General features: G+C 37.3%; 1 protein-coding gene across 4 annotated transcripts in view; it reads right to left on the reverse strand.

Moving 5' to 3' along the window:
- Positions 1-13,307, reverse strand: part of UEVLD (UEV and lactate/malate dehyrogenase domains) — a 55,899-nt gene that overhangs the window by 4,676 nt on the left and 37,916 nt on the right. For 2 of the 4 annotated variants that reach the window (XM_072619651.1, XM_072619652.1), the window contains exons 9-10: positions 12,264-12,437; positions 4,290-4,353 (exon numbers count right to left, since the gene is read on the reverse strand). In XM_072619651.1, the coding sequence (XP_072475752.1) occupies positions 4,290-4,353; positions 12,264-12,437 (238 nt within the window). Of the gene's footprint in view, positions 1-4,289; positions 4,354-8,162; positions 8,484-12,263; positions 12,438-12,571; positions 12,721-13,307 lie in introns of those variants that run through there. The other 2 variants (XM_072619653.1, XM_072619654.1) reach the window with 2 other exon arrangements.

Consider the following 13,307-nt stretch of genomic DNA (forward strand, 5'->3'; position numbering starts at 1 on the left):
GAGTGGTGGTCCTGGGGTGGAAGAGCGCTGGTGTGGTGGAGTTGGTGGTGGCTGTGGAGAGGGAACCGTACTCGCAGTTCCAGGGCAGAAAAAAGTGCTTGTGGTTGCTCCCAGACCAGAGTGCAGGCCAGGAGAGGAGCAAACTCCTTTCCCTTGATTGTGCCACCTTGGAGGAACTGAGAACTTATAGGTCCCTAGAGATGTCTCAGAGAACAGCTGCACAAAACCTCTGAAGCCTAGGATAGTATACCCTCCACGTGACGAAGGACTCAAAAGTCAAGTAACTGACTGGGAAAATGCCCAAACAAAAGGGGAAAAAAATAAGACTGTAGAAGGTTACTTTCTTGGTGAAAAGGTATTTTCTTCCATTCTTTCAGATGAGGAAGAAGAAAGTACATCATCAGAGGAAGATATCAAAGTCAAGACTTCTACATCCAAAAGCTCCAAAAAAATATGCAATCGTCTCAGGCCATGGAAGAGCTCAAAAAGGATTTTGAAAATCAAGTAAGAGAGGTGGAGGAAAAATTGGGAAGAGAAATGAGAGCAATGCAAGAAAATCATGAAAAGCTAGTCAATAGCTTGCTAAAGGAGACCCCAAAAAATGCTGAAGAAAATAACACGTTTAAAAACAGACTAACCCAAATGGCAAAAGAGATCCAAAAAGCCAATGAGGAGAAGAGTAGTTTAAAAAGCAGAATTGGTCAAATGGAAAGGAGGTTTAAAAGCTCACTGAAGAAAATAGTTCTTTAAAAATTAGAATGGAGCATATGGAAACTAATGACTTTATAAGAAACCAAGAAATTATAAAACAAAACCAAAAAAATGAAAAAATAGAAGACAATGTGAAATATCTCAGTGGAAAAACAACTGACCTGAAAAATGGATCCAAGAGAGATCATTTAAAAATTATTGGTCTACCTGAAAACCATGATCAAAAAAAGAGCGTAGATATCATCTTCCAAGTAATTATCAAGGAAAACTCCCCTGATATTCCAGACCCAGAGGGTAAAACAGAAATAGAAAGAATTCACCAATCACCTCCTGAAAGAGATCCCAAAAGGAAAATTCCTAGGAATATTATAGCCAAATTCCAGAGTTCCCAGTCAAGGAGAAAATATTACAAGCAGCCAGAAAGAAACAATTCAAGTATTATGGAAATACAATCAGGATAACACAGGATTTAGCAGCTTCTACACTAAGAGATCAAAGGGCTTGGAATATGCTATTCCACAGGTCAAAGAAGATAGGATTAAAACCAAGAATCACCTACCAGTATAATACTTCAGGGAAAAAAAATGAAATTTCAATGAAACAGAGGACTTCCAAGCATTCTTGTTGAAAAGACCAGAGCTGAATAGAAAATCTGACTTTCAAATACAAGAATCAAGAGAAATATGAAAAGATAAACAGGAAAGAGAAGCCTTAAGGAACTCATTAAATTGTTTACATTCCTACATGGAAATATGGTATTTGTAACTCATGAAGCCTTTTTCAATATTAGTAGTTACAGGGAATATACATATATACATACATACATATCTGTGCAGGTATGTATGGGTATGTATGGGTACAATATATATATATATGTAGGTATGTGTACTCATAGGTATATGTATCTATATTGTATGTATATGTGTGTGTGTGTGTGTGTGTGTATGTACACATATAGACAGAGGACACAGGGTGAGCTGAATATGAAGGGAGAATGCCTAAAAAAATTTACTGTTGAATGGAATGTACTAGGAGCAAGAGAAAGGGAGAGGCAGAATGCAGTAAATCATCTCACATAAAAGAGGAAAGAAAAAGCTTTTACAATGGAGGGGAAAAGGGGAGAGATGAACGGAAATAAGTGAGCCTTACTCTCATAGGATTTGGCTTAAGGAGGGAATAACACACACTCAATTGGATATGGAAATCTATTTTACTCTGCAGGAAGGCAAGGGGAAGAGGATAGGAGATGGAAGATAATAGAAGGGACAGCAAATTGGGGAAAGGGATAATCAGAAGCAAACACTAATTGTGGGAGGACAGGTCAGGGGAGAGAATGGAATAAATAGAGGGCAGGATAGGACAGAGGGAAATGTGGTTAGTCTTTTACAACGTAACTTATAGAAGTGCTTTGCACTGTTACATATGGATGACCTATATTGAATTGCTTGTTTTCTCAATGAGGGTGGGTTGGGAGGGAGAGAGAGAATATGGAAATCAAAGCTTTAAGAATGAATGTTAAAAGTTGTTTCAGCATGCAACTGGAAATTAAGATATATAGGCAATGAAGTATAGAAATATATTTTGCACTACAGGAAAACAGAGGGAAAGGGGGATGGAAGAAGGGTGGGTAATAGAAGGCAGGATAGACTGGAAGAAGTGGTGGATGGGGTGCATGCTATCCTGGGGAGGGGGTGGGGAGAGATGGGGAGAAAATTTTGAATTCAAATTCTTGTGGAAGTGTATGTTGAGAACTGAAAAATAAATAAATTATATATTACAAAAAAAAAAAAAGGAAAAGAAATTATCCTGAAATGACAACTATCAAGAGGTAGTATAAAATGGATAAGATTAGTCAGCTGCAGAAGTAATCCAAATTAAGACATGGTTAGTAAATGGGTTGTGAAGGGGAATAAACTATCTCCCAAAGTTCCCTCAGGAGATGCCAATCTAAAATGTACACAAACTAAACTAAACTAAATTGTACTGTCATCTATTCCAAGGTGATATTGTCATAATAGGATAGTGACTTATGTGACATTTTAAAAAGGTAAGCCAAAGACAAAAAATTTGCTCTTGTTTACCCAGGATTGTCCAAGGGGTAGAGAGACTATATGGCAGAATGAGAAGAAAGGTATTTGCTATAATAGAGGAGGGGTAATTCCCTACACTTTACCACAACCTGGAAGAAATATGTCTCAAGACTATGATTCCCTTTGTTTTGATCCCAGGCTTACCAAACAATGTTTGGATTACTAATTTAGTTTTCCAGGTACCTTAACACTAAGAAGGAAATAGCAGGCGTGCATTTAGTTACTGAAAAATGTAAATGAGTAAATTTAAATTCTGGTTTAGAACTTTAAAGGAATATGAAGAAAGACACTATTTGCATCCAGAGAAAGAACTAATAAACAGAAGACTGTATAGAATAATTTTACATATACATACACCTATCTGTGACATCTCTAGGGTAGGTAGCAGGGGGAAGGAAGAAAAAAAGAGGGGGAAGAAATTTACATGATAACTTTATTATATATCTAAAAGGAATAGCAAGTTGTACATAATATTTGTGTAGTATCATGTGCAATCATCTTTTTTATTATACTTATGTTATGGAAATATTTGCTTTCTTCCATAAATTAAAAAATTAATTTTTTTTTAAGAAAAGCAACCAAAGAGTCAGCCTCCAATGAGTCTAGTACTGTGATGAGAGCTTAATCTGCCCTGGGTAGACTGATAAAACTGAGTTTTTGAGCCTACAGAATTGAAGACCAGGGCTACTAACAGGAGTTAACCTCACCAGGGTACGGGCAGTTAGAGAACATCAGTCTGAGCAGAGAGGAAAGTCACTCTCTCACACCATAAAAAATTCCATGAGAAAAAGCTTAATACTTAAAACCATTTAGAAATCAGTAAAAATAATAAATTGTAAATTCCAAAACCCCCTGCTTATTTCACTCTACTGTCCAATAAATATTATCTACACATTTAAGACAAAATCTGTAAAGTACATATCAAAAACAAAAGAACTGTAAAATCTGCAATACTTACAAATTTTACATATGTCCAAGCTAACTAATTTTACTTACAATGGTCAACAAATATTTAAGTCATTATTACAGGTACAGATTATGAAGCCTACATTTTAAAATTCTGATAAATGTCAATCTCAGTGGCAACATGGCCTTTCATAAGAGCTGGTCTTGAAGCCAGGAAGACTTGGCTGTTCGTGTCCTGCCTCTGAAATATACTGGGACCTTGGGCAAGGTATGTATGTACTCATACAGCACAGAAGGCAACCTGACCTCCCTTCTCCCCACCCCCTGCCCTCCAACATTCCCTATACCAATGAAATCACAGGTCTAGTCTCCTTCCCTAAATGCAAATCTGTACTTAAATGGATTCTTATTTTCAGCGTGTACAACTGGAATCTGTACAAATAAAATCATAAAAATTCCTTAAGATACATTCATTTCAATGAACAATTGGTTGACTGGATTACTGAAAGAGTACTAAAAGAGGCCACTGGGTCATCACATTTCTGACACAGTATGAAGTTTATTTAAAAATCATTTTGTTACCTGTTGGACAGCTGAACCTGGAAGTTGGGAGCCACTGCTTCTTCTGGACTACCCCAAATAGGTACTGGAAATTAAATAAATATATTTTGTACATTTATTAGGTCAGTTTCTTTCTATGGATTAAGAAGCAATAAGAGACCCTTTGTGCCCATACTGAACCTAGTAAAAATGTCTTTTTTCCCCTTCTTGGTACTATCATCACATTTTTATTTGAAGTTCCCACATATAATGTTGATTGCTTCAAACTGAGAAAGACCTTTTACCTCAAATGGTTATCCTCAAATCCTCACTTTCCCTCACCCAAATATCTAATTAGGTGCCAAACTTTACTGTTTCTACCTACTTAAAATCCATTGTATCTGATCATTTCTCTCTATTCACATAGCCAGCACTTTAGCTCAGGCCTTCCTCACTTCTTGCAATGGCCTCCCAAATGATTTCCCTACTTCAGGTCTTTGATCACTCTAGTCTATCATACACACTGTTGCAAAAGTAAATTTCTGTAAGCACAGATCTGATCACATCAGTCCCCTTTCAATTAACTCCAGAAGCCCCCTATTGCCTCAACATCAATATAAAGTTCTCTATTCAGCTTTTTTTAAAACATCTCCTCATTCTATATTTAATTACTTCCCAGATAGATCAGAAGAAACAAATACAGGAGACAAACAGTCTGATCAGTTGCAGCAATGTATGCATGTATTAAAGTTTTATATTTATGTAGTGAGAAGAAAAGAAATAATGTATTAAAACATACTTCCATTACTAGTGCATCTAAGCTGCTGGACTTACCTGCAAGGACAAAACTGAAACCAGATGAGCAAGTCCAATGATGACTCAAGAATATACAGATGAGAATTTAGAAGTCATTTAGCCCTGATATCCACAGGTCTTCTGAGGAATGGCTGACAGAATAAGCTCTGAGGAAATGTAAATGCAAATGGATGGGACAGACCAGCCTTTGGACACATCTGCTCAGACACTGATTTAATCCAGATGTGTAATCCATGACAGTCTCCACATCATCACATTCTGAGAATTTAACTCCACTATTTTCACTTGATTCACCATCTATATCTATGCCTTGGCATAAATAGAATGTTTCCCATCAAGACACTGGATGGAGGTCAGGGTCACAAAGAATTGGCTGCCACTGGGGTCTGGCCCTGCATTGGCCACTACAAAAAATTCTAGTCCCTGTGAATTTCAATTTTTCATGAACTTAATCTTCAAGTTGTTTTCTATAGAGATGCACAACTGATTGATCCTAATGAATCATCACTCTGGACCACGAAATTTTTTCTGCCCGAATAAACTTGGTTTCTTTGAACTAATCATGTCAAACCAACTCTACAAGGTTCTTACAAGTCTTTGGAGCATGCTTCCAGGGCAGATCCAGTGCAATAATCTCTACGATGGTCTCCAAAGAGATGTTAGGCAACTTCTAGAAGGTGAGGGGTGTTTTGTTGCACCAAAGCCTACACAGTCCGTTTAATTTTTAAAACTCCTCAAAACTTGGTTCCAAACTATCTTTTCAGCATCTTGATTCCCACTCCCACATTCTGAGATCCAGCCAAACTAGCTCTCTCTCTGTTCAGCACACACTACACTTCCCCTTCAATCTTTGTAACCTTGCACTGGCCATTCCACAAGTCTGGAATGGCCTTCCTCCTCACCTCTGCCTCAAAATTGCCTTTGAAACACAGCTCAAGTACCAACTTCTAGAAGAAGTCTCTTCTCATCCTGGAATCTCAGAGTTCTTCCTCCAAAACTATTTTGTATTTAACTATTTTGATTTACTCTATTTATATTTATTCTGCATATGCTTACATATGTATTTGTTGTCTAGTCACTGGGTAGCATGGTAGAAAGAGAGCTGAATTTTAGAATCAGAAAGGCCTGACTTTGAATACTACCTAGGGCATTTATTAGCTGTGTTATGCTGGGCAAGTCACTTGCCTCTGTCAGCCTGTTTTCTCATCCATAAAATGAACATAACAGGAACTGAAAGTGCCATATAAATTTCAGGTACTATTATTATTATTGTCTCCTCTGTCAGAATGTAAGATTCTTGGGAATTAGGATTGTTTCATTCTTCTTATTTGTACTCCCGCTGCCTAGCACCGTGCCCGTCAGCAATAAGTGCTTAATAAATGCTTCCTTTAAGATGCAGTGCAAACACCATCTTTTTTAAAAAACAGTATTTTACTTCCCCCAATTACATGTAAAAACAGTTTTTAGCATTTGTTTTTCAAAATTTTTGAGTTCCAAATTTTCTCCTTCCTTCCCTCATTGAGAAGGTAAACCATTTGACATAGGTCAAATACCATCTTCATAAGCCTTTCTTAATCTCCCTAACTATGAGCACCCTCCCTCCCAAATTATTTTAACTACTTTGTTTACACTTTTTATTAATTATATTTATGATATATAATTTATATGTGATATATAATTTATTATATACTATTAACATATATTATATATTAATATAATTATATAAATATATTATGTTATAGAACATGTTGTATCATGTAATTTGTTACACATAATTAATATATTAATACAAATATAATATAAAATATATTATTAATATATAATGTAGAATTGATATATTATGATATATAATTTATACATATATAAAATCTGTACTCCTTCCCCCATTAGAATGTAAGCTTGCTGCTTCATCATGAGTAGGAATTTTTTCATTCTTTGTTTTTATGTTCCCAGCACTTAGCGAAGTGTCTTAATAGATACCAGATTAAATGACTAATTTGTTTTTCAGGGGTATTTCCTCGATTAATCCTCTCAACATAATGTTAACATGAATAAAGACAAAATTAAGAGCAATTTGTGGGTGCTGGGGAAATACAGTCACTTCCATATTACTGTAGAATCAGCAGAGCTTTTCTGAGACTTTTCCCATGCTCAGATGTGATTTAATCAATAAATGTTGATGGAGCACCTATAATGTGCCAGGCACTATGCTAAGCTCTGGGGATATGAAAAGAGGACAAAGGCCCTCAAGGGGTTTACAATTTAATGCAGGAGATAACATGCAAACAAATGTATACAAAGCAAGCAACATACGGGACAAATAAGATACAATTAACAGAGGGAAGGCACTAAAATTAGGATGGGCTGGGAAAGGCTTCTTGTAGAAGATGCAATTTTATTTGGGACTTCAAGGAAACCAGAGCATTCCAGGTATGGGGCAACCAGAGAAAATGGCCAGAGTTGGGGAGAAGAGTGTTGCTGATACTGATGTTGAGATAAAAAAAGAAGAAAAAAACCCATAAATGAAACATTTTTTAAAATGCACAGAAAAGAACAGAAAAAAGTTCAAAGGGAGATATTGTTGTTTGTCCTTTGTTTTCAAAGGGGACCAATTACATCACCGAGTGGTGTCTTGACTTTCTTGTGACCTGGATTTAAGTGAGGCACAGCTGCACAAAGTCTTCAGACTCACTATCTCTTCCTGAGTCATCAAAGTCCAGTGGCAGGACAAAAGTCAAGATGACTGCAGATGGCCCAGGATGCGGTGGATGACCTTGGGGTCTTCCATGACTGACTGAGCTCTAAGCACTCCACAGTACTTACTTTAGCTGCCGTCAGGGTTGTTGCAACAAACTGTTTTCGTCCAACCATTCCACTGGGAAACGTCTTCCTACGACATTCCCCTAACTCACTGACAGTCTTGAGGTTTGTAGATTACCCTTAACCTGGTTTAGCCCATCTGCCCATAGACAGTTTACCAGGGTGTGGCCTATGCACATGCTACAGCTTCTTGGAGCCACAGGTGATAGTGGGGTAAATCAGGTGGACACAAAAGATGGATGAACAGCCCTGAAAAAGGGCTTGGCAAGCCTTCACAGCAGAGGTGCTAGAACTCCCAGATAATAAGGCAGTTTTAAAACTAACATGCTGACTTTAACAAGCTATATATACAAGCCGTATGGAACAGAGATTTGAGGCTTTATATACAATCTTTATTTCCTGCTGACTGTATGTGGAAACATTCAGGTCGGTTGATCTTTGTCATGTTCATAATAACTTTAAACCTCAATAAATAGAAAAAAGGTTGCTGCCCAGAGTAGTTTTTCCCAGTGTCTAAACTTGGGTCAATTAAGGTTCCAGATGAGGAGACATCATTTCCAACCTTTCTAAGTTTTATATCCCTGGTCTTTTTTCGGATCCCTGAAAAACAAATGTAGCCACCTAGTTTCATCAAATGACCAGATAACATCAGCTAAACCAGTCCTTAAACTGTGAGCTGTGACCATCAAGATCCGCAGTTTAAGAAGAAGTGAAGGGGTTGCCAGTGAAAAAGTTTAAGAAGCCCTGAGCTAAACCTAAAAGCTGGGACCTCTACATCTGACTATCTAATGCTGTCACCAGCAGAGGGAGTGCAAAGCTAGCTTTTAATTGGAGGACCAGCATGTGAACAGTTCATACAATCCTAGAAGTCAATCTTCTGAGATAAGGAAATAAGGACCAGACTATAACTGGGATTCTATCATTCTACCAATGTTTTATTCTAATTACTCTACCAGTATTTTGGATGACATGTCGCACTGTTAACAATGAGCTTACAATCCACTAAAATCTTTTAGTGCCTTTTCTATTTAAGTTCTATATGCAAAGGCTAGATGCTCTAATTGTCAGCTGGTGGTACCAGTTAGACTAGATGGCCTCTGGGATTCTGAGATTCTTTACTAATTTTATACATATAGAAACTGAAGTTCATAGAAATTAAGGGATTTGTCCATGGTCACCCAGCTAGTGACTCAAACATAGGTGAAAAAGAACCTGGATGTCGTGAGTCCAGATGTGAGGTAACAAGAATCCTAGGATTGAGAGCTAGAAGGAGTTTTAGAAATCATTTAATCTAACTGTCCTCATTTTACAGGTGAACTCAGACAGGGTAAGTACTTGTCCACCATCACCTAAGCTTCAGAACCAGAATCGAGAGCGAGGTCTTTCAACTCCGAAATCCCTGCTCTCTCTACTGTACTCTGCCTCATTGCTAGCATGGTGGCTACAGAACAAAGCCAAGTTCTAGATTCGTCTTCCATGATCCTAGCAATCTAGTGTCTCGTGGTCAGAAGCAGCAGAAGGTACAAGGCTCAGAAACATGCTTTCTGTTTTTACTGAAGTTGAAATTCTAGGCTAAATTCTGTAATAACAATCTTCCATCTTCCTTTTATTCAACTGTATTATGCCATCCCTCCTTAAATATTTTGGTTAACTGAAGCCTATTTTCTGTTAGTATTAACCTCACAAGGCTAAAGAAAAAAAAACCCTAAATCAGGGAATGACAGTATTAAGGGAAGGCTTTTCACATTCCTGAGATAAGAAACAAAGGAGAAGAAGTACAACATCTTTAAAACTTCTCAAAAAGATTCATGGAAGAATTTCCCTGACTGAGCTTTTGGCTATCTCGGTGATATGTAAATTCCCTCAATTAGCCCACTGTGACGTCTTTAAGATGGGGTCTTATAGTTCGGTAAATGTAGGATTTGGCAGACTCAATGTTAGTATCTAAAACTCAGTCTATTTACTAATTTGTTTTAACTTAGTTTTGCTCAGTTCCTTTGCTTTGCTCTTCCTTAACTCAGTGGAGCATAAGATAATGAATCTGACTAGGCCTGTGTAATCTTGTTGGTCTAAGTGGCCATAAAGATTTGTTAAAAAATTATTTCTCTGCCTCTCTGACATAATTTTCTCTGTAAAGGCTTGTCAGAAACTCTAATCTTGGTTCAGAGATAATTTTCTACCTCCTGAACCTGTGTTTAAACATAATAAAACCTCTGTAAGTTCTGTGTTGTGCTAGGTTTATTCAGCAGCAGTAAACTCAAAGAGGAGATACTTCCACCATAACAATCCTGATAGTCTCAGCACTGAACTTACTGAGAGACTTGTGTCAATTTAAATTCCAACTTAGTTAAGAAGGAGGAGAGTTGCCAAGGAACTCACCTTGATGACTCCCTAGTCTTTGTCTTATTTCACTGCTATGTCTGACCTCCTCAGTTAGATTATAAGCTCTCATTTGAAAGAAAGGAATGAATCTTCTCTGTCCCCCTCACCATGCCTAGAACAGGGCTACTGAGGAAGAAATGGACAAAATCTATAAACTATGAGTTTAGGAGAACCATCTTCTCTCACCTTTCCAGCATTTAAAAGGACCATCAGAGGGCAAAGAAATGGTCAACCTGCAGGGTTGAGCTGGGAGGTCTCCACTCTTCTGTCCCACCTAAATATTCTGATGGGATTAACTACAGGGAAATAACCCCTTTGGAGAAGACCTGATCTTGGGGGACACCAAGGTTAAGACATTCTCTCCCCCAAATCATGTAATATCCTGTACCTATTATTCAATCTCTCAAAATAAAGTCATTGAACAGCCTCACTATCATGCAGACTCGTTAGCCACCTGACCAGTACCCATGAGCTGATGCTAACTAAACTTTTAGCCCCTATCTTTGCCTCTTGATTTAATGATTTAATGACCTTCAGTCAAAGGGAACTTTTCAGTCATTTTAAAGTCCTGTCTAATTCTTTGTGACCCCATTTGGGGTCTTCTTGGCAAAGATACTGGTGTGGCTTGCTATTTCCTTTTCCTGCACATTCTACAGATAAGGAAACTGAGGCAAATGGGGTTAAATGACTTGCCCGGTGACAGCTAGTAAGTTTCTGGGGCCAAATTTGAACTCATGAAGATGAGTTTTTCTGACTCCGGGCCCTGCACCCTGTTACTACACCACTTAGGTGGCCCACAGAGGGAACAAGGTGGAAAGAATTATTCTCCAGAAAGATCTTAGGACCTTCAGGTTTAAATATTCCCCAACACTACTATAAGAGTTTAAAATTTCCTATCTATTTAGTTCCAGTATGGCCATTTTATTTGTAAGAAAAAATCATGTAGCCAGATAAAGCTTTCCTTATGGTGTAATTTAGCTGAGACTTTCAGTTATTTTAACCAAGGCAAGAAACTGGTCAGGGGTAAAAGAATTTCTGGCTTAGTTTTATGATAGCCCTTTGGTAGTTATAAATTTCAGATAACTCCTCTCTATGTTTATTGATCAGTTTACAAATTGGACTGAGGTAATCTTCTCCTTAAGTAACTTTTGACAATGTAAACTTCTTTCTAAATTAGTTTACTATAAATTCCACAAATATACCTTTAAAATGTATGTTTTTCCCTTTCCCTTTGGCAGCAGTACCTTTTTTTTTTCTTTCTTTCTCTGTTGTAACTGGAAACTATATAAGCCTTAGGAGAACTTTGTCCATTGTCCAGTGGCCATTTAGATCCCTAAATCTGTGTTTTGAACATATAACAAAATTGATTTTAAAATGTCTCCATGTATTGATAAATATGATTGGATCCACGAATCCTTAGATTTTCTGTATCATTATGCACAGAAAAAGTACACAATAAATACTTGCTGAATGAATCTTATCTGACTTACGTCAGATAAGGCCTTGATTACTGTTAACACATAACACTTTCAAGTCACTCTGGATTGAATGCCTGGGGGAGGAGGAGGAAGATGGTAGTTTAGGGGAGCATCAAGAGGAAGAATGACACTGAAATCATCCCAGAGGAGGAGAACTGAAGGGAGTCAAGGGTTAGGAAGACAACTGGAAGATAAGAAAGTTCCTACGTAGGGAAGAGCAGTGAGGAAGCCACGTGTTTCACGTATTTTAGTTAACTACAGGAATGGAAAGTTGGCATCAAGGTAAGTCGTGGGCACTGTGCTTCATAAGAAAAGTTACCTTATATATCATATCTGACAAAACTGGATATGTAAAAGAGAACAGTTCCCCTAGAAACTCCTATTTTGTTTTTGGTAGTAAAGTTACTGGCCACAAGTTCTGAAATCTTATAACTCCTATATTCCAGGGTACAACATAAAGGAATCCCGAAGACCACTTGTGATCATGTTACAAATTTAAAAAAATAAATTTGGACTTTACCTTTGTCTTCCCCTTGTTCACCAATAATCCAGACTTCCTTTCCTGAGTTCTGTGCTTTCAAAATATTTGAAAGAATATACTGGAATCTCTTTGAATCCAGATTGCATCCAATTCCTATCACTCGATTTTCAGGAAAGGCACTCAGTTTCCATGCTGCATATGTCATGACTTCAACTAAGCGTTGGGTACAAACAGGAAAAGTAAAGCATTACTCCTGAGCAGGCCATCACTTTATAAGCTCATGAAGAAAATCAACATTCATTATGGTTTATGAAATCAATTATGCTGGAGCCTCACTTCTCTTGGTATCCATGAACACAGTCCTTTTGGTACTCTAGAAACCCATACATTGGGATAGGCTCCAATACAAATCTTCCATATATTACATTTTACTCTTCAGAAGGAGTGTTTAACCTTGGCTCTATTCATAAACAGATTTCAGTAGATCTGTGAACTTCTGTGAGAAATAAAATTGCATATTTATTTTCACTAAGTGAAATTTAGCTTTTCTTTAATGATGAATGTAGGCAACAAATACTGTTGTGAGAAGAGGTCCATAGGTTTTCCAAGACTGCCAAAGAGAGTCCATGACATAAAAAAGGTTAAGAACCCTGCTTTATAGGGAATATTGTTAAAAGAAAGTTTTAACATAATGTACTTTACACATATGTTTGACAGTAGAAGTTAGATTTTAAAACTTGTTTAAGTTATTTTATCATAGTATAAGATGTTAAAAGAACAGCACGGCACAGTGGACAGAGTCAAAAAGGCCTGGACTGGACTGAAGTTCCATCTCTGACCTAAAGCAGGTGAATGGGCAAATTATTTCACTTTTTGGGGCATCGAGCCACTCTCTAAGCCTTATAAATTGTAAAGCTGGTGCAAATCTGCATTGGAAGATGGAGTTTCTTCATCCAGAGGTAACTGTTAAAATTGTAGTAAGTTAGTAGTTTCCTAAAGATGCCTAAAAGAACAAGTTAATGACAAGGGGTGGAATACTCACTTTTATGACTTAATATTACTCCACAGAATAAAAATTTCTTC

Source organism: Notamacropus eugenii, chromosome 6 (assembly GCF_028372415.1).
Source record: "Notamacropus eugenii isolate mMacEug1 chromosome 6, mMacEug1.pri_v2, whole genome shotgun sequence".
In the NCBI taxonomy this organism is placed as follows: domain Eukaryota; kingdom Metazoa; phylum Chordata; class Mammalia; order Diprotodontia; family Macropodidae; genus Notamacropus; species Notamacropus eugenii.